A 21,585-nucleotide genomic window follows, 5' to 3' on the forward strand; every position below is an offset into this window, starting at 1 on the left:
AACTCCTGCACAGTCCTGCCGCTGGCAAGAGCGCCCATCTCATGCATGGTGTTCCAGGGGCACAGGAGCCCTATGGAAGGTGTCTGGAGAGCCACAGGTGTGTGGGTGTGAGGCTGTTCAGCCAGCATGAAAATGCTTGTGAGAAAACAACCATGGCTTCTGTGGGCCCCTGCTCTGTAGCTGCCTGAGGTGCTGTCCCGAACGTGGGGTGCATGGTGTTGCCCCTGGAGGCAGCTGAGGAACTCCAGTGACAGCTCAACCACCTACCTACCCCTGCCTCCAGATAGGGCACGTGCCTGCTGCTCCCAGTCTCACTGGAAGCCTCTGTAATGGTTGGGGGGACCCTTGCACTTGCTGTTTCGGAGCAGGAGATGGGGTCTGCTGCTGGAGGTTAGATGTCAGCAGAAGTAGAGGTTGCTTTAACCTCAGCTGGCAAGCTGTCCATGGAAACACGTGTCTCTGTGGGATCAGGGGAATGAAAGAGAGAGAATTAGAGAGGCTGTTTTGGAGAGCCCTCCCTCACAATCCCTAAATAAACTTGGCCTTAGTTGCAGCAGGCTGACAGACCCTTAATTATAATAACAGCATGAACAGTGTTGCTTTGTAACTGATTCCCCACTGAAAATTTCTGGCTAGCGGGAGCAGTGTGCCAGATGTCTGCTTGTGATTGCCTCTGCTTGGGAAGATCCGTTCTGGTAACGCTCTCAGCTGGAGGATACGAGTCATGCAGGGATCCAGGGGTGCTCGGGTTGTTTGCCTGATTTCTTGGCAGAAGCCAGAGTCCCACTGGAATCCTTGCAAGTGTCTCTGCAGCAGTTTCCTTCCTCAGAGTTTCTCTGCTACAAGGCACTGGAGTGAATGGGGACCTGCACCTTTCCCAGCAATGACGAACTTCTGTGTTTCAGCTGAGTTTTGGTGACAGTGTCCCTCTACCCTGGCCTTAGGTGGAGGCTCTGGTCTGGTCTGGGGGTTTGTGCAGCCATCAGATCCAGCATGATTTGTGTCTCCAGCATGTGGCTGCTATGATGGGGCCCTGCCTGCCCCCGGTGATGCCTGTGAGTCCCAGGAGCTTTGCTGGGCTGGAAAGTGGTGCTCTGAGCTGTGAGCTGTGCTTCTACTGTGCTCTTTGTGTCGAGTGGAAACCAGCCCAGGAGCTGGGTGGTGGGAGACAGCTGGAGGCACAGTCACTGTGAGGAGCCTCCGGACTGCTGGTAGCAAATGTGTTGTGGTGATGGAGAAAACCCAATGCTGGCAGGCTGTCACTCTGCCAGTATCCTGGAGGTATCTGCTGGAAGCCCTTCTGCCCCTGTACAGCTCTATCCGAGTTTCCCTGCAGCAGAACATTTTGGCTGTGGATCCCATTTCATACTGTGGTTTGGCACCTTGATGTGATGTTTTCATTAAGAGTCCTGCAAAGTGCAGAAGTGAGGTGTTACTGACAGAGCATCTCCAGCTACGACTGGGTATTCAGCTTTTTTCAACAATGGAAGTAAAGCAGCAGCATCCTTTATTAGTCACTGTGCATAAAAACAAAGCCAGAGGTCAGTACCTGTGGCACTGACTGCTTGAGTTCACCCAAGATTGTGTTCATGATGCTGTGCAGAGATCACCTGGTAGTTGGGGATGTTTCTGGTGTCAGTGGAGCCAGATTCATGCTTCCCGTGGGTCTTGAGGTGGTTGGAGTTCCCCATTGTTGTGGTGCCTGACAGTGGCAACAGCCTGTGCTTCCAGCCTGGTTCAGAGATCAGCCTCAGGTGCTTGGAATCTGCATCTGGCTGTGGTGTTGACAGGAGAGTAGTAGCTCCTGGTTCTTATCCAGCACTCCTTCACTAGCAGGTTTCAAAGCACTTCATAAATGAGATGGGGCTTCTTGCTAGTATTTTACAAATGTATTTGCTGCTTCTTGCCTGGTAGTGCACTGCCAGGCTGGGCATGGATCCTGCTTTGAAGCTGGAGCTGAAGTCTGTGGTGTTACCTCGTCTGCACAGGGCTCTGGGGAGGACACTGAAATCTTGTCATATTTGGACATTTGATCTAATGTAAGAACTTTCTAATTAGGATGTTTATGAGTTAATCACATGTGACACTTGGTTTGCTCCCTGCTGCAAGCCTGAGATGTGTGTGAGGATATGGGGAAGTGGATCATCCTTTTTTTGGCTTTGTGTCACCCTAATGCATTATCTCCATCTGGTTGTCTCCTCCCCCCTCGTGTCCCTCAGCTGGAAGTAAGTGTGTACCAGTGGCTATTAATAGATGAATCCTGCAACAGTCTGCTCTTGCAGATGGGATTCTCAGCTTCTGAAGCCTAAAACTCATTACAAATAAAGCAATACGCTGTGTGGTCCTTAATACAATTAGCCTTACTCTAAGTTAGGCTCTCGGGGCCAAATGTCACCCTCAGTTTTCCATGTAAAGGTTGCCCGGGAGCATCCTGGCCTGTAGATCCCAACCAGGACGTCCCCTCATTGCTCATGTTGTTGGTTACAGACACAGCCATGGTGCTTTGTCTGTTAAATACAGGTGTAAGATCCCGTCCCCGACATCTCTGGCTGTGTGGTCCCCATGTCCTATGTGGTTTACAGCAGCAGGACAGGAGCATTGTGGTTCTACACTTGTCTACGTTTCAGGAGGGCTTTAGCTTGCCCCTGTCCTACCACCTCCTTGAACAGCCAAAACCAGCCGAAAAACTAGGTGCCCTCTTTGCATGAAGGTTCTCTGTCTGGCAGACAGAAGCCATCTCCCCCTTTCTGATGGGGTGTTCCACCCGTGGGAGGAGGCAGAAGGGCAGGGGAATGCTCACAGGCATTTCAGGGACCCCCTTTCTCAAGGGATAAGCAGTTGTGAATCCAACAGCCCTTATGGCTGCAGGCAGTTGGTTGTGCCTTCACTTGCCACTCTGTGTATCTGTGTGCTTGGCTGCACACACACACACACACACACACACACACACACACACTTGTCACTACCACTAGTGACCCTTCTGCGTGCTCGGCTTGGAGTCATGACTCTTGCCCTTTTCCTTCACTCAGCCCTGTCCTTTCCTGGCTCCCCATCTTCGTGTGGGTCAGGTGGGTCCAGCCATGGACCTGCAGATGGGGGAGCAGTAGGAGAGCAGTGTAGGGTGAGCCAGAGAGACTCTTCACAGAACTGCCAGAAATTGCTCCAAATTGTGCTCACGTCTGGTGTGCTTCCCCTTGCCAGGGACCTATGCAGCCCTGGGAACCAGAGAGGCTTTAGAGTCCTATTCTTAAAGTCTTTGTTTCTTTAATTGAGAGAGTGTTCTGCTTTTTCTTGAGAAAGGAACCTGCAAGGCTGTTTTGAGATTCATTTTACTGCTCCTTGTGCTTTCCCGAGGGATGCATCTCCGTAGGGATGCTCGTTTTCCCATGCACAGGAGGCATCTGTCCCCATCGGGCTGGGGGTCCTGTCCTGTCTTGGCACTTGCTGGGGATGGGCAAAGCATCTTGCCTGATGTCTTCAGTGTGTTTGTAGACCATGGCTTGGCCTTGAGGAGCGATGACTGTGGTGAGCGTGGCCAGTGCCAGGGCTGCTCTCCAAACAGGGCCACTGCAATGCCGGCTCTGCCTTGCGGTGTGTTGTCCCACAGTGATGGTGTAGCCAGGCTGAGGAATGTGTGGTTTTCACTTTGCTGGCTGGGAATGATTGTTCTGACTCCAGACAGGTGCTGTGCCCTGGTTAGAGGTACTGCCATACAGCTGAATTCCTGCCTTTGGGAGCACTTTGTTCTTGATCTCCTGAGAGCTGCTGCCTCACCAAGCCTCTTTCTTTCCTTACAATCTGTTTCTGACAACGTGTGAAGTTATTGACGAGGTGATGAAAATCAGTGGACTAGGGTTTGCCAGAAAATGGTTTTTTTTCTCTGCATATGCAGTCTCAGGCCCTCAAATGAAACCACCCCCCTGTAAAACCCCGGGTGCGGCTGCCTGGATGGTGGTCTCATGGCCCGTGGGTTCAGTGGTACCTTCTCAGTGCATGTGCAGGCCTGGAGAGAGATGCAGGAGGTAATTAGGAGTAGAAAAATGCCCCATGATATCGTCCATGCGAGCTGTCCCCCGCTGGGTGCTGGGTACACACAGCAGCGTGTTCCCACCATCGCGCCGGCTGCCTCCCGAGTGAACGCGCTAACAGGCAGCTTGGCTGGCTTGTCGGATTTAGCCTTTGTTACGTCCTTGGCAGTGCTATTTGGAGGCTGGGAGGCTATTTTAGGTATATTTAATTACAGTTTTTTCTTGCTTAGCGAGTAGCTGCTGGTACAGTTATTAACCTGTAGTGAAAAGCATTACAGCAGATGGGAAGTATTCGAGGCATTCTTTTGTCCCATCCTCCTCCAAATGACAGGGAAAACAATACATTTATCAGAAAGCACAGTTTATTGGCTAGCAGGGTTTGCAAGCAGTTTACTGTGTGTGTTTCTTTTACTTTCCAAAAGCCATTGATTTTTGCAGTGTTGCAATTAGAAAACAAGAAGCCTATAAACCAGTGTATTCCTGTGTTTTAAAATGGAGTTCCAGTCTCCTGCTGTCTTTTTATTGGTTTCCTCCTTCCCAGCCCTGCTGAATGTTGCTTGAGTCAGCATGTTGTAATTGGCCTGTGGAGATCCAGGTCTGGCTGGTGTCACTTAAAACCCAAAATGGCTTTGCTACAATTTCACTGTTCCTGGGCTTCCTTGCAGGAGCAAAGGCGCCCACTCCTGTGCAGCTTGTACTGCTGCTGTATTGACTGGGAGCACTCAGCTAATCGCTTCCTGTAATTAAATTCTTCACCAGGAATAAAGTTAATCTTCTCAGAGCATATAAAACCTGACCCGCAGCCTGAGCAGGCAGAAACACTGTTGTTTATAGACACCTTTATCCAAGTGTAAAGGGCCTGTTCCCAAAGCAGAAGCAATTAGGATAATTAGATATTCCTTGTCCTGAGCTAGGGATATATAATAATAAACTGTAAGTGATATGTCAGCTTTCTGCTGAAGGTTTCATAGATTTTCGAGGTTGGAAGGGACTGTTTCCCCTGTGACTCTGCTAAGACACTGCTCTGCTCATGCCCTGTCTGCCCGATGGGGTCACCAGTTCTGCCTGTTGGGGTGCTGGGATTAACTGAGGCTTTGTTGGGTTTTAAACTGTTTTAGATTTATGATTTCTCAGTCTGATGCTGCTCAATAACTTTGGCAGAGAGAAGTGGAGGAGACTTTCCCCAACTCTTTTTCTGTGTTTGCATAAACACATTAATAAACTAATTGCCCGAATCCTTGCTGGCTGGTGGAAGCATTAAGCTTACTGTGGGCAGCTGACTTGAACCATATGGTTTGGTCCCAAGGCTTCTTTGGGTTTTTAAAAGAGGTTCAAAATGTGCCTATTTGCATCATCTTGAAACATTGACATTCTGAGCACAAATAGTTTTGCATAATTTATTACTCTCACTGTAGCTTTACTCATATTCCTAAGTTCAACTTCAAAGTACTGCAGCCTCATTCCTAATTATTTATGTGCAGCAAAACAAAACAACATTAAGTGCCATCCAGGCATTGCTGCATTTCATTGGATGGAGAAACTCAGAGTTCTTCCATAGTCATAACATTTCCTGTTCATTTATTGAGAGCCAAAGTCAGAATGAAGATAACCTTTTCAGCAGCCTTTCCTGGAACTCAAACTGATCAAAATCAAGTGCTTATGGAGAGAAAATATGTGATACCTGGAGGATGCCAGGTACTTGCCATCAGCTATTTAATTTGGACAATTATAGTACATTTGTCAGTTCCACTTTTATTCAGAGTGAAACCCACTTGCCAGTTCTCACACACTGTTTTGATGCAGCAATATTTCATCAGCAAACAATGTCAGGGGTGTCCGATGTGACAGGTCTGTCGCTGCTTCCCCCAGTTTATTTTGTAATACCCATTATCTTTGCAACAAATATTATATCTAAAATCAGAAATGTGGGTGAAATGTGCAGCAGTGCCCCAGTGAGCCGAGCGCCAGGGAGAACCTGAAAGCAGGACTTTGCCAAACCTGCTTCACTGTGAAACCTGATGTGCCATTTGTTGGGTTTCCCCACCATAATCTGGTTTTCCCATCAGTTTTGTCCCTAATGGACTGTCGTGGAGAGCACTGGGCATGTGCTCTCATGGTCTGCATCCCTCCCATCGCTGAGCGGATGCTGATGGTGGGTACCAGGGAGATGTCAGCCGTTGCATTTGATGGGGGCTGAATAAATCAGTGTGCACGGATCATTGAGCCTCTTTGTTGTAAAACAAATGGCCTGTGGTCAGTTAATCATATAAAGAAACATCTCCCAGACCTCATAGCATTATTCATAAGTACTAAATCCTCTTGCAGTTTCATAAACAGAACATCTGTTAAAATATGGGGAAATTACAGTCTGGAATGGTGGTTAGAGATGTGGCTTCCACAGGCTGTGGAGAAAAAGGAGCAAGAGATTTATATGTTTTGCAAAGGGCTCGTCTCTCCCCCATCTGAACCATCCCTCTACTTCAGCTGTGCTGGACACCTGTGCCCACCCAGCGTTGTTGGGTGCTGTGGGAGCCTACGGTGGGCAGAGTGTGCCCTGGGCTGCTGGTCTGGGGTGTCCTTCTCTGTGGCTGATGGCTGTGGAGCCTTTGGTCCCCCAGTGTCACAGCTGCTGGAGTGGGCTGCCTGGGGGCCGCCGACCACTGCGGCGCGAACGAGGGTTGGCAGCACCGGGGGCCCCGGGTGGTCTGGTACGTCTTGGCATTGCCCCTTCCATGGGATGTGTAGCTGTCTTGGTACTGATGAATTGTCTTTGTTTCCTGCCCTCGTTTCTCTCTGCTGGAAGGGGAATGAGTGTGCTGGAAGGTTGTCTGCTCTGATGGTAACTCCTGAAGTCTGTCCGCCCTCTGCTTCAGTGCCAGCCCCACTGCTCTGCGGTGAGCGCCGGGCGAATGGGAGAGGTGGAAAGTCACACTGTGTTGTTTTCATCCAGATTTACCTAATTCTTCGTTAAAAGGCTTTGAGGTGGCTCCCAGCCACGTGAAGCCTGGCGCTCTGGGCCACGTCCGGAGGGGCAGCTGCCTTCCCATGGCAGCTTTTTGCTTGGCCTGCTGTCCCTGAACATCCGTTCCTTCTGCCGAGGGCCTAGAATTGATGTCACTTTTCCATCATGATTTAAAACAAACCCCCCTAACTGTGGTGTCCCAATTTACAGTTCGTGTTTCAAGGAAGTGGCTCTTATGTCTTGCCAGCCCTCAGCACGTTCACTTGTTAAATTATGCATATGCTAATGAAGTGTGAAAATCAGCCAAATAACAACTCTCTGTAATCGCTTAATGTCCCCAGAGCATTGTGGCTTTTTTATTATTATTATTTTATGATTTGTGACCCATTCTGAGTTACGTTTCTGCAGGGCATTCTTCCAACAACTGGGGTTAATTAGTATTTTCACTTTTTCTCCTTCTGAACGAGGCCCAAACGTGCTCACAGCCCACAGTGCAGTTTGTTTCCTGTTTTTAATTCAGTAATCCCCAGATGTCCATCAGAGTGGGAAGCAGCTTCCCAGCAGAACTGCTAAAATCCACACCCTTACCCACAGCGTGCACCTGGGTGTATGGGCAGGGACAGTGTCTGTGTTGAGTGTCCTGCAGTTGCTCTTGCTGTGATGGCTGTTTTGGGCAAGTGATGCTGCTCCTTGTCCCCCTGCACAGTGTCCCCCCTCCCCAGGATGAAGCACTGTCTCGCTGTGGCAGCAGCAGCCAGCTGATCTGCCCCAGGTGTTGCTCCAGAATATGATACCATTGCTTGATTCCCCAGCTCTCCTGTCCCTGCACAAACACTTACAGCTGATGCTGGCTGTACCTGTGTCGGGAGGATGTTGCATGGATAGCGTGTCACCTTTCCCTGGAACTGCTGCTCTTCCTGCCTGGCATGAGCCGGTGTCGAGCACCATGTTTGGATGCTGCCTCATCCCACCTGAGTGGGTGTGGGCGAGTGTTCGTGGTTCACTGACCCTGCTTTGTAGCAGAGATTATCCCAAATCCCTCAGTGTTCCAGGACACCACCAGACTTGCAAAGGCTTGACTGGGCTGGCAGTGGCGCTCGGAGTCACCGGAGATGGGTGACGCTGTGGTGTTTGGGTGGGGAGCTCTGAACCGAGGCTGGATGTGACTCAGGCTTCAGTCAGGGCTTAGATCTGCCCTACGGTCTTACTCAAACAACGTGATTCACTCCTTGAGGAGCCTCAGAGGGCAGGAATGTTAGAGAGGGAAGCCCAGTGCCTTGTCTTTGGATAAGCATCGGGCAGGCCATGGATGGTGTATGGAAGCAGCATTGCCTAACGTCTGGTAATACCTGGTAACCTGCTTTCTCACTGACAGCACGTGGAGGAATAGAGATGAGGGACACAGCTCTTACCTCATTTCTTGAAGGTGGTCTGTAAGAGAATGTATTGTTTGTCAATGAGGCTTTTCAGTGGAAGTCGTTGGATGTTGTAAAGTTATGTCTGTTGGGTGTTGACCAAGAGTGCTGCAGACACACTCATTAATCCTTCTCCTGTTGCATCCAAGCCATTTTCACACTCACCCCACTCCTCTTGTGTCAGTAACAGGTTTGTGTTCCGGATCAGTATTCCTGCAGTGCCACGTTTCACCTGTGATATAAGTGGAGTGATGCTCTTCACCACTAACCAGAGCATTATGCAAAGTGCTGTCCTGTGCTGGCCATGTCCTGGCCCAATGCTGCAGCCTCCTGGGAGCTGCTGTGCTCCAGGGCAGGAGCCGAGAGCCCCCATTCCCCATGGACTCATGTGGTAAGGCCAGGTGGACAGTCACTTTAAGCAGAATCACTCCTAGCCTGTGACAGCAGGATCATAGATTCATAGCAGGATCACGTGCCACTCAGACAGACCTGAGCACTGGGTGTTTCACAGAGCACGTCGCTGGGGCTGTTGTGTTGCTCGTGGAGCTGCTGACAGAGCGGCCACCACGTCTGGGCAAGTGACAGCTCCCTGCCCCTGCCCGGCCTCTCGTGTGCAGGAGCATTTTCTGTACTTCTCTCATCATTTGCCACTAGTTTAGAATAGACTAATCAGTTTTCCATGCGCTCTAATTGATGTTGGCGTGTTGCTGTGTTAACGATAAGACCTCACTGGAACAGCCAGGTCCTGCTCTGACTCCAGTCCCTGCACTGTGTGGATAAACAATGTCAAGATTATCTCAGTCCAGCAGTTTTGTCAAAAATATTTTGCAGTGATCCTGCCTGGGGAAGCGCCATGTTTAGCTTCAGTGATACAGCCCCGACACCAGAAACAGACCTCCCAGCAAAGACCTTTAATTCCCTGTCAGAATCAACTTAATTAAATCCCATCTGACTGGGAGAGGGTTTTCATTGGATCTAATGAATGTCCATGCTTCCATTTGGAAGCATATTACATCCCAGTGTTTATTCCCTGTAACAAGCAAAGTTTTTCTGCCCGTTTCCACTAAAGATAGATGTCTATGTGGAATTTCTGATCAGTTTCAAACACAAATATTTGTTATTTACACTTGCAGTTTATAAACCAAGTGGTTTTCACACCTTGTTCTTTACCAGCAGGAGGCAGGAATGCTGCCTCGCCCACACAGACCTTGGGCCTCCCTCAGGGGCTTGTGGCACTTGGGTGTTTTCCACACCCGGGGCAGCAAAACCCCAAAGTTCAAAGACAGATTCATTTATAGCTGCAATCTGCTCCTTCAGCTGCTGCACAAATCACTTTTAAGCAATTCATTTCAGTGGCTCAGGACATCACTTAATGAACCCAACGCTAAATTGAAAGAAAGAAAGTTTAATTAAAATACTGCAAGGAAAATGTCTTGAGACAAACTCTTCCAGGGGCAGATTGAAAATGATGGCACAGGCACCAGGCTTCCGTGGGAAGAGCTGTTGAAGTAGGCAGAAAATGTAGTTTGTGGTGAGTTTCAGAGCAAGGAGACAAAATGTGTGTTGTGGCCTCGCGCCGTGCAGGGGCTCTGGGTTACTGTGAGCTCTTGCAGTGCCTCGTGAGGGGTTTGTACCCTGGTGAGGAGCAGTGGGGCTGTGCTGGGCAGCAGCTTTGAGCCACATGTGGTGGCAGAGCCTGACAGTGTGGGTGTCACTGCTATGGGACAGAGCACACCCTGGAGGGAGGACCTCGAGTGGCACTGGTCCCTGAAGGCACTGGGAGGGCAGTGGTGTGTGCTGACAGGCCATGCTGCCTCCCAGAGAGGGGCTCTATGGGTGGTGGGACTTGGCTGTGTGGACAGGGGCAGGGGAAATGCTGCTGGCAGAGCACTGTGGTGGCTGATGTCAGGCTGAAATGTCCCATCTTCCCAGACATGGGTGCTGAGGTGGGGCGGCACAGCCCAGTGCTCTGGGTGGCATCACCTGTCCCAGTCCCTTTGTGTTGCCGTCTTGCTCGATACAGCCCCAGATGTTGGATTAAGTCATCTTTAGCTGATTAAATTCAAATCTATGCAACAAATGCCAGGGGCTGTCTGCACGTAGCATTCAGCGTGTTTGCTTTCCCCTAGAACTGCAATTGGGGCGTTAAGCACATTCTTTCAACCACCACCACTCTGCCAGCCACAGCCTCTGTGGGTGCTTGCTGCAGAGGCAGATTATGGCAGAGAAGGGTCAGCTGCCCCGTGCAGAAGGTGTTCAAATTCCATCAACTGCATTCCCTGTTTGCCTCCTCTCATTCCCCATCATGTGCCAGGCCCATTGTGTCTCACCACTGACCCACTGGTGCTTCTCACTGCTGACCCACCTATGTTTCTGCCTCGGTGCCACCTCCCCAGCTGACCTGGCTGCAGGCAGCTCATGTTGTCACCCCGTGCCCAGGTTTGCCCATGGGCACACATTACTGGGAATCTCCACTTATGTATTGCGTTTTGTGATCCTTCATGGAATAGGTCTCTGCAGGTGGTGCCAGTTACTGAGTGCTTGGTGCTGGGGTCCGGTGAGAAGCTCCTGTCACAGTGGGTGCCTGTTGTGCTGCCTATGTTCAGCAGAGGGGCTTGTTCCAGGGGCACCAAACTGGAATAATGCAACAGAGAATGACATCAGAGCAAGATGGTAGCAAAATTCGGTCATAAGCTGCAAACAGCTGCTCTACGTGAGAGGAAGGCTTGCTGCTTCCAAATTTTACCCACTTAGCTGACATTTGGGTACTTCTAATTAAAATTTTTAAACAGTCAATAGTTTTTGCTGATCAGCTAACAGATGGCTGCAGCAAGATGACCAGAAAGACAGACTGCATGGCACACGGAATGTGTTGGAAAGCATCCATCCATCCCGGTGTCTGCACACCGACCCTTCGGCTGTAAGAACAGTCTGACTGATGGGGGGTGCACGTCTGAGGGTTTCCTGGGTTTGCACAGCGGCATTCCCGGGACACACCTATGTGCTGAGGGTCAGAGCTGGTGCTGCAGTGGTCACCACAGTGTTGCCTTTTGAGGAAAGCGGCCTTTGTGTTCCTGCTGGAAGTAAAGATCTTGTAAATACAAAGAGCTCGGTGTTGTTAGCATCTGTGAGTTCCTGCTTCTTGTGTCAGCTGTTCAGGTTTCAGCAACCAGCGATGTCCCTGGAAATTACAGGTTTTGGAGAGGTATTTGGGAACCAGAGTTTTTGCATTGCTTATGCCTTTATGCACATGCACGAGAAATCCCAGACAGTCCTGGTAGAGAGCCCGAGGTTTGTAGAAATCCTTGGAGTTTTTAAAGGTGTGGAAAGGGTGGAGGACTTGATTGATGCTCAGGTGCTTTTTACAGAATCTCATTTATTTTAAGGATAGATTTTGCAGATGGACTTGGATTTTCCATCACTGTTCCTAAGCCCAAATCAGCCATATTGAGGAGGTTGTGTCTGCTGTGCCGCTAAGCCTCTTGGCAAAGGGATCCCAACGTAAATCCTGCAGTGAGCCAAGGCACAGAACAGTCGCCTGGGATGCTCCTGGCAGTGTGAGCCAGCTCCACAGCACAGCACAGGCACCGGAGCGTGGGGCTGGGGGAGACATGGGCTGTGGGCAGTGGGAGGGCAGGCTCTGCCAGCCTCAGTCTCTGCCCCAGCACTGCCCTCTGAGCCTCTGGCAAAGGGAACACTGGTGTGTCATGGAGGGCTGCCCTGACGTGTGTGTGCGTGCATGCATGCAAAGGAATAATGGAGAAAAGAACAGTAAAAAGAGAAAAAAATAATTCAGCAGAGGATGGATTTCAGTAGTTGCCCAGTTCTCAATTGGTTTGCTTTGAAGTTGCTGTGCTCTGTAGGGAGCGTGGTTTGTGGTTACCTCAGGTGTCCTGCCACAGCCTGGGCTGTCAATTGAGGCAGCATCTGGGAGCCTCTCCTTCTCCTCACAGAGCTGGGGCCACGTTTTCTTCCCTCAAGTGGGCGATGCAGTGCAGCTTCCCTGCCAGCTCCCATTGCCCAGCAGGATTGCTCCAGGTCTCCTGGTAGTAGGGTGCTCTGGGGCACCCTCAACCAGCTGTTGGTCTTCCTCACAAAGTGAGGGTTGTTTGCACTGGTAGAGAGATTCTCAGGTCCCATGCTAATTGTCATGATTAACATGCTGTTTCTCCATCACAGGTGTGATGTGTAACAGCTCTATAAGGTGTTCATAGCCTGACCAATTAAAAGCTGTCATTAATCCAAGAGCTACTGAATTGTGCATCTTGATGCTGAAAGAGGAGTTTTGTGTTGCATGTACAAACCCAGGACCAGTGAGGGCTGGTGGGCAGGTGCAGGCACTGGGTTGGGCCGGGTGCCAAGGGCCAAGGTAGCCTGGCCAAAGGCAACTCCAACACTGCCCTGCTCTGTTCACCTCTGCAGCTGGGCTAAGTTATAGTTCTGCCTGAAAGCTGCTCTTCACCCTCCTATTGATGACCTGACCATTACATCCTGAGGCTACATGGTCTCTGCTGGTGCGTTCAGCTTTGAGGAGCACTCACCCCACTCCTCTCACAGCCCTACCCTGCACACCCAGGTACCTGTGGCCGTGAGAGCCACTGTTCCCCGTGAGTCTCTGTGCCAAACCCTTCCGTGACATTATTTCCTCATGAACTCTCCTTTCCAGCAGTTCCAGTGAATTCCACCTGGCCAGGATGGTGAAGAGATGTAAATTCACTTTCTTGCACACCAGCACTCTGAGATGGGCGCTGTGGTGGGGGTGCTGCAGCAGCACAGGGGGAGCTGCCAGATGGAAGTTTCTTTCGTTTAGGTCGGTAGCACGAAATTATTCTCTGCTGTAACAAGGGCAGAGAAATTTGGAATGTGCCAGTATTTTTAGAACTTCAATCTAGGAGAGTTATTCCATTTTGGGGAAGAGGAGCAGCTGCTGCTGGCTCTGCAGCACTGCATCATCGCGATGAGGAGCCTTACCCAGAGCGGGGCTCAGCAGTGCATCCAGCCCTGCCCAAAGCTGCCAGGAGGTCCTATCTGAGCCATGATTCCAGCCTGATCCTGGCAGGAAACAGGACTCAGGATGGGCAGAGGGATGGGCCTGGGCTTTCCCAAGGGCTTGCAGGTGCTCAGGCTCAGTTCTTCCATAAACCCTGTCCTCCACCACAGCCCTGGCCTGGCTGCAGGCAGGCAGGTGGAGGTACCATGCTATGCTGTGCCTTGCTGTGGCATGCCATGCCATTCCATGTTGTGCTGTGCCATGCTGGGCCATGCCATGTTGTGCTGTGCCATGCCATGTTGTGCTGTGCCATGCCATGTTGTGCTGTGCCATGCCATGCTGTGCCATGCTGTGCCGCGCTGTGCTTCGCTTCCCGGTGTTTGGCGAGCAGTGGTGTTTCGGGGTATTTTGCTGATGCTACAAGATCCTTACTGGGCTTAATGCAGTGGAATTGATTTCTGTTTCCCGGGCTATCATTCACCTCAGCAGGGGAGAATCAATGCCGATCAATCACATGTGATTTTGCCTGCAATTAGATCCCAGTTTAACCTCTGCTGTCCTCTGCCCTCCCACCTCACACCCCCCCTGCCATGGACCACACAGTTTGGGGGGATTGACAGCCCAGGCTCCCAATATCACCCTGCACGTCACACCTTGCCCCATTCTTGTGGGAGTGAAGTGGCACTTCCCTGTCCCTTTCAAACTCCATAGCCTTGCCCAGGCTTTATTCCTCTATAGTCTGTCCTTTCTGTACCTGAGGAGCCCTGAAGCCCCCATGTTTCGGTTCCTCACTGACACTTTTTCATGGGCAGGGAAGAAAACTGTGTTTGGGTCTTTGGATGAGCCTGTTGCTCTGCCTGCTGGGGTGGGGACGGGGGTCCAGCCCTGCTGCAGCTGCCCGTGGTGCTGGGGTAAATCTGACCTGACAGAAGGGAGAGCAGGACCTGGTTCCTTCAGGGCACCTTGCGGTGTTCTGACCTGAGCATTGGTGTGTCTACAGCTCCCATCAAACTGCATGTAAAGCCCTGCCATGGGCTTCAATTCCTCCTTGCTGACAGCATGTGCCTTTCAGAGTAAACAACTTGCTATATATTTTTTTCTTGGGTTTTTTTTTTAGAGAGGCAGACAGAAAGGGAGACCAAAGGGATCTCTTTTAAACAGTGAAATGCAGAGTCTCCCCATTTCCTGAGCAGTGTAAGACCCACAGGCTGTCACTGAGGGACAGACCCAGGAGTCCTCCTCGGGAGGCTGAGGGTTGTATAGAGTTATTCAGTGAAAACTGAAAGGGTTGTGTCCTCCTTGAAAGCCCCTTTGGAGCTCAGGGTTCACCTCCTGCCAAGGCATGGTGGGATGCAGAGACAGTGGGATGCACTGAGCCACCCTCAGGGGATCTGTGGGTGGGCTTGTGCTCTGGCTCTCCCATTACCAGACATCCTCCCCCAAACCCCTTAATTTTTGATGATCTCCTTGTGCTTTCTTCATCCGCCTGAGTGGTTTCAGATGTAGGTTTTGTTTTCCATTAACAGGACCTGTTGGTGTCCCACTTGCTTTCTCCCCGGTGGCTGAGCAGCAGGCTGGGAGTGGATTGTTGTGCCATGGCTTGGTCATGGTCCCGATTTGGGGCTGCATCCCTGTCCCCTCAGCAAACCCCCACAACCCTCTCTCTCTTTGGGGATCTGATGGGAGGGGGAGGGACGTGGTTGTGGTGAGTTATTATCTCGCACTTATCAGCATTAAACTGGATTTGGCAACTCATAGCCTGGGATTTGAATGATCTAAATCCTTCATTTGGCAGCCTGGTTTGCTGTTATTTATGGTGCTTCCCAATTTATTGTCATCTGCAGTTGGAGGCTTTGTGTGTGGTGCCGTCCACCGAGTGATTTATACAGATAATAAAGAGAGTGGGGCGTCCGGCGCCGTGGTCCCAATGCCCCTCACAGCCTTCCCATCCCCCAGTACCAGAGATAACAGAGCTGGGGAAGGGTCTGGAGCACAAATCTCATGAGAACCGACTGAGGGAGCTCAGTCTGGAGAAAAGGAGGCTCATAGGGGACCTCCTTGCTCTCTACAACTCCCTGACAGGAGGGGGGATCCAGGTGGGGTCTGGCCCTGCTCCCAGGGAACAAGGGACAGGACAGGAGGAAATGGCCTCAAGTTGTACCAGGGGAGGTTTAGGTTGGATACTAGGAAAAATTACTTCCCTGAAAGGGCTGTTCAGCCCTAGCACAGGCTGCCCAGGGTAGTGGTGGAGTCCCCATCCCTGGAGGCATGTGACAGATGAGGAGATGCGGCACTTGGGGACATGGTTTAGTGGTGGCCTTGGTAGTGCTGGGGGAATGGTTGAACTCAATGATCTTAGAGGGCTTTTCCAGCCTAAACAATTCTATGATTCTATGTTGTCAGAGGCCTGCTTACACTACCCATCCCAAAGGAGACGTGTCCCACTGGGAAAGGACACAAAAGTAGGCAGAGCCCCTGGGGGGGCTGGGGGACACCCCTCTGGCTGGTGGGTTTGAGTCCAGGGATGCCCCTGCCACCATCGACTCCTGCTGTTGCCTGAGCCTCACGGGCTGGACTGGGCATGCCATCCTGTGCCAGTCGTGGCCATGTGCTCCTGGCAGGGGTGGTGGGACATGTGTGGTGTCCCATGGCCTCCCCACCCAGACAGGTGGTGCCAGGGCCCTTTTGCATAGAGCTGCTGCTAAAGCTGGGGCAGGCAGGATGTGGTGGGAGCAGGGACAAGGTACTTGGAATGCTCTGGGAGCAAGGATGAGGTGCCTGGGATGCTCCAGGAGCAGGGACAGGGCACTCAGGCCCCTGCCCCGATGATCAGAAGGAGAGGGATGGCTGTGTGGACAGCTCCCTGCTGCGGATCAGGCTGCTCCAGGGATCCAGGTCTCAGCACCGACATAAGCTTCCCTGGTTTATCTCCTTTCTTTTTAATAACAGTCATTCCCCATTCCTGGTGGAGAGCATGCCTTCCTCCACACTGGGAGAGGGGGAGGGGGGTGTATTGTAAATTTCCTATTTTTCTCATAAAACTGTATCTCTACGGCGGAAATCAAATCCCGTCTTCGATATTTTTAGCACGAGAGCGTGAAGATGCAGTGATGCCGAGGGAAGGGAGGATGGGAGGGGAGGGAGGACGGCGGGGCTGAGTCTCCATGGAAACTGTTTGCTTTAAATTCCCGCATTCGGGGCACTGAGCGTGTAGGAGGTGATGAAGGAAATGAAAAAAAGCAAAAAAGAGAGAAGGTTTTTTCCTTTCTGTTGTCACAAAACTGCTGAAGGAACCTTAGGAGAAATGGGCATAAATTATTGATCATCTCAGCGCGAATACATGTGCGTTTTAATTAATAATCACCCTGTCATGTCTCTCGAGGGCGGTGGGTGGGATGTGCAGGCAGCAGCCGTGACTGACCACCAGTGCTGGAGGGGCCAAGGTTTGTCCAGAGACACCTTTGGAAAGGAGCTGGTGCTGCTCTGTGCTCCCGAGCTGTAACCTCTGTAGAACCCCTCTGTTTCCCTTCGGGATGTTCTCCTGTGCCGTGCCAGGCTGCAGTTACTGCCTGGAGATACCCGGGAGAGGAGACGGCACCCAGCCCACGGGGCGTTGGGGAATGATGCTCCTGTTGACTGTGGTGGGCTTGGGTTGGATACTTCTGCTCACAAGATGGTTTTTTTAACATTTAGGGCGTTTTTTTAAGGCATGAAAGTTGTTGTTAGCCAGGCTCTGTTGTTATCCTTGTCTCAAGTCCTGACAGCGAGCATGAGTAAACAGAAGGTCTGGGAGGGTATGTGGACCTGCAGCCCCCCGTGCCTGTGGGTGCAGTGTAAATGGGTGGGTGGGCTGCGGTGGCACAAGGGTCCCCGTGGTGCCCTGCCCTGGTGTCTCAGACCACAGCCCTGCTGACAGGGTGATGCATTTGCATTAGGTCATGTCTGAAAAATGTCTCGCTGCAGCATGGAAAGTTATTTTTAATTCATTGAAAAGGGAATGACCTAAAACCGGCAGCTGGGGATGGAGAGGATTAAATAGTGCAAAACAGGTACATTTTCAGCTGAGTAATTTTAGAAGGCAGAAGCATGTCTCGGTGAGGGGTGCATGTTAGCACTGCCTGACCATGGCCACTGCCTGGCCAGTCCCTTGGCTGCTGCTGGGGTGGCTGTTCCAAGCCCATCCCCAGCGTGTTCTCCACGTGACACCTCAGTGACACTGGGCTCAGCCCATGATGTCTTAGCGACACTCACCAGGGTGGGGGTCCTGCTGCAGGAAGGAAAATGTCTGTGTGAGCTGGGGCTGAGCTGAAGCTACTGAGCCAGACTTGATGCCAAACATAGAGTTTCAGTGCTTGAAGGTGTCTGACTTTGCTGTGGCACCTGTGGGCAGCTGTGGCTGCAGTTACTGTGGGAATGGGAGACGGCTTTGGCTTATCTTCGCAGGGATGTGTTTGTTCTCCTATGTGTTAGACCCAATGACTGTTCCACAGAATTGCAGATCTGTGTTGTGGCTCTGCAGGACCTTCACATACTGTAGTGAGGCGGGCATGTTCCAGGAGCACAAATGGGATTTTCTCTGCTCCAGTGTCCCTCCCCAGGCTCTAACAGGCGTTAAAAATGCCTGTCCTGCCAGTGGTTGTGGGACTTTGCTAAATGGGAATGATATTTAATCAATAGTTCAGACCCAACCAAGAGAGAAGTTCAGGATCCATTCCATAACTTTAACCCAAAAAGACTGACATCCCTGCCAGGTGCTGCCCGTGCCTGGCTGTAGCCACTGGTGTGAGCCCCTCTGTGGTGCTCCTCAGCCTTCCTGAGCATTGGCAGCAGATGGTTAAACCCTTCCTGGCATCCATGTGCCTGAGGCACACAGGTTCCATGTGAGGGAACAAACAAAGTGCTTTGCCTTGGAGCTCTCCAGCCAAGTGCCAGCAAATCCAGCTGTGTGTGCCTGTGAGCACTGGTGGGTTTGGTGAGCAGTGGTGTGTGTGGTGAGCACTGGTGTGTGCCAGTGAGTGCCCTACACCACCGGGACAGGGTGGCTGTTCTAACTCCCACATCTACCTGGAGTCACTTGCTCAGCTGAGATGGTGTCCAGGGCAGGGCAGAAGAGTGTGGTTTTGGGGGAGCCTGTGTGAGAAGGCTCTGAGATGCCTCGCCTGGGTGATGCCACAGCGTGGGGCGTGTGTTTGGGGGATGGTGTCTTGCCTGGTGTCCTGGAAGACAGATCCTCAGTGGTCCCAGCAACACCAGGAGCCCGGGCCAGTCACTGCGTTTGTCTTTTCTCATCTACTCTTGTAACTTTCTAATCTGTATCTGAGAGGGATATGGGAGGGAAAAGGGACAACTGAGGTTATATTGTTCTGAGGCTTTCTCTGCTGGTACACAACAGAGCTGATAATCAGGAGGGGCCACAGCAGTGCTCAGAGGCTCTGATGTGCCAGTGCCTGCAGCCTGGGCAGTGCCATGGCCTGTGTGCACAGCCAGTGTTTGCAGCCGTGCCAACACTGGGGTCTGCCCCTTCCCGGGGCTGCGGGGCTGCAGCCCTGGGCTGTGCAGCCCTGTCAGTCCTGGTGCTGCAGAAATGAGAGGGACAGGGAATGCAAATGGCAGGAGTGAGCTGGCAGCTGTCATGGCCAAATGCTGCTCATCGCAGAATTCATCCTGCACCCAGTGTTGGGGCTCCAAGGCAGCGGTTGCTCTTCCCATTTCCTGGCTCCGTGCTGGCAGAGTGTGGCTCCCCAGGCAGTGGGTGAGCACTAGTTGGGCAGTAATTGCTGTGGAATTAACCTCTGACATTCTTCTAAAAATAGGCCCAATAAATCCAATCATTAGCAGCTCCCGTCCGCATTGCCTGAAGGGTAAACACTGCAGATTAAAGCGTTTGCAGTTACAGGTCCCCTTCGCTTCTCCCACTGCTGAGCCCAGCACCCTGGAGATGGCACCTTGGTTTGTGGGGAAAGGGAGTGATGTGAGCATGGTGGCCTTTGGGCTGATGGAAGGCTGAAAGGCGTCACTTTAATTTACCTTGGTAGATGATGGCAGATTTGGCAACGGGCACAGGAAAACAGCGGTGTGGATGTGGTCACCTGGGCTGCTCTGCCTGGAGAGCTCAGAGGCAGAGGACAAAGGTGTCCTCATTCATCTGCGCCCTCTCCTCTGAGGATGAAGGCAAACCACCACCCCAGACAGAAGGTGGCAGAAGGGCCAGATGGGAGTGAGACCTGCCCAACACCCAGGCGCCATGGCAGGTGCCAGGATGAGGTGCTGGGGCACTGGCGGCACTGAGCCCTCGCCAGGTCCCAGGAATCAATTGTGTCACCCAAAGTGATGGGGTGACTCCCTAGGGCACTCCCCAGGGGGACCATGCCGTGCCATGCCATGCCATGCTGTGCCATGCCATGCTGTGCCACCCAGCCCTGCGCCTGTGCTGCCAGCAGCAGTCCCCAGGCTGCATTTAGTCCCCAGGCTGCATTTTCCAGGCACAGTGCCTGGAAATCCCCCTGGGTCCGGTGTTGGGGCACAGGCCAGGGCAGGGGGGCAGGAGCACCGGACAGGAGCACCAGGCAGGTCTGGGCTCATGACAGCATAGTTCCAAAATGCCGGGTCCGTTTAGTGTTAGAGACAATAGAAAAACAGGGATTTATGGAGATGCCACAGGGGATGGAGCACTGACAGGGCGTGTAGCTGCATGGGGAATGGCGCTTTCTGGATGCCTGTGGAAGCCAGGCTGCAGTTACTTAAATTGTCTTTGTCTTCTCCTTCTCAGCTGACATCATCTCCACGGTCGAGTTCAACCACACTGGAGAGTTACTGGCAACAGGGGACAAGGGGGGCCGGGTTGTAATATTTCAGCGTGAGCAGGAGGTAAGTGCCAGTGAATGCAAAATGCCCATTTTATCCTTTTAAGTGAAGCGTCCTGCTGTTTCCTAATCCGCCTGTGTCACTCCTAACCTCAGGGCTCTCCTGGCAGACTCCAAGCTGAAAAGCCACTATTAACATCAGCAGGGCCAGATTTCCTCCTGTCAAACACCCTCCAGAAGTCACATTTCCTGCATCCTTCTGTTCCAAGTGTAACGGGGATCAGGCAGCAGGTCTGAGTGTCTCAGAGGTGACACCACCCCAAGAGCCCCCTCACACCACCAAAATTCTGGAAAGTGTAGATGGATGCAACAATTGCATTTCCCTTCCCAAACCTTGCCCAGGAATTGTTAGCAAACGCTTTGCTGGAAGCTGGAGGTCACGCCTGCCAGCATGGTGTGTGCTTGACCTTCAGCCCTCAGCATGGCCCAGTGCTGGTGGGTCCCCTGCCAGCCTGGCTGGAGGAGCTGTGCTGGCTCCCACCACCAGGGAGGGTCCCCACCATTTCCAAAGCCATCCTGGTTTGCTGCTCTGGCCCGGGCTGAGCTGGTGGGATCCGTCCTCCCCCAGGGAGGGATGAGTCAGACCTGGCCATGAGACATGTCATAGTTTTAAATTTTTCTCAAAGTTAAAGCCTCAAAATTATTTCTCTTCAGGTTGGAGAGAACCCAGTGGTTAAAAGTTGCATGTGTAGACAGTCATCAGCCTTTCCATCACTACTTCATTTCTCCTTTCCCTCTCATTTCATTACTCTGCTGCTTTTCTTGAACTTTAAGCCTGCAGCATCACTCTGGGTGTATCCGCTCAGCTCCTGCTCCAGGGGACATGTGGGACTTCACCCCCCCAAATGCTCCATTCGTGTGTGGAAGGTTCATCTCCATGGTGGTTTTATTTAATTACCTCAGCCCTGTTTGGAGCCCGGTGCCGTTGGTTCATTTGTGGTGTTTGCAGATACACGGTGTCTTCCAAGCACTGAACTGGGGCACAGTGTCAGTTCCCACGGGGACCATGTCCTGCTTCTTGCTGTGTTATCCTTGCTCTATAACCATGGACCCATTGGGCAGGCACTGCCCATCCCATACCAGTGGCTGCTGCCAGTGGCTCCTCTGTGGTGAGTCCAGCACCCAGCAGGAGCTGAAGCTTGGTCCCACCCATTCACTGGGGACAGCCAGTGCAGTGGGATCTGTTCATGCTACACTCCTTCTCCATTCCCTCTGTGTTTCCACTCCATTCCCTCTACATTTCTTCTCCATTCCCGCTGTGTTCCCAGTCCGTTCCCACTCTGTTCTCGCTCTGTTCCTGCTCCATTCCCTCTCCATTCCAACTCTG

At 51.9% G+C, this 21,585-nt stretch overlaps 1 protein-coding gene across 2 annotated transcripts in view; it reads left to right on the forward strand.

Moving 5' to 3' along the window:
• PPP2R2B (protein phosphatase 2 regulatory subunit Bbeta) overlaps positions 1–21,585 on the forward strand; it is a 66,281-nt gene that overhangs the window by 28,287 nt on the left and 16,409 nt on the right. For both annotated transcript variants that reach the window (XM_032702648.1, XM_032702649.1), the window contains one exon: positions 20,165–20,262. In XM_032702648.1, the coding sequence (XP_032558539.1) occupies positions 20,165–20,262 (98 nt within the window). The remainder of the gene's footprint in view (positions 1–20,164; positions 20,263–21,585) is intronic.

This window comes from Chiroxiphia lanceolata, chromosome 15 (genome assembly GCF_009829145.1).
Source record: "Chiroxiphia lanceolata isolate bChiLan1 chromosome 15, bChiLan1.pri, whole genome shotgun sequence".
Classification (NCBI taxonomy): Eukaryota; Metazoa; Chordata; class Aves; order Passeriformes; family Pipridae; genus Chiroxiphia; species Chiroxiphia lanceolata.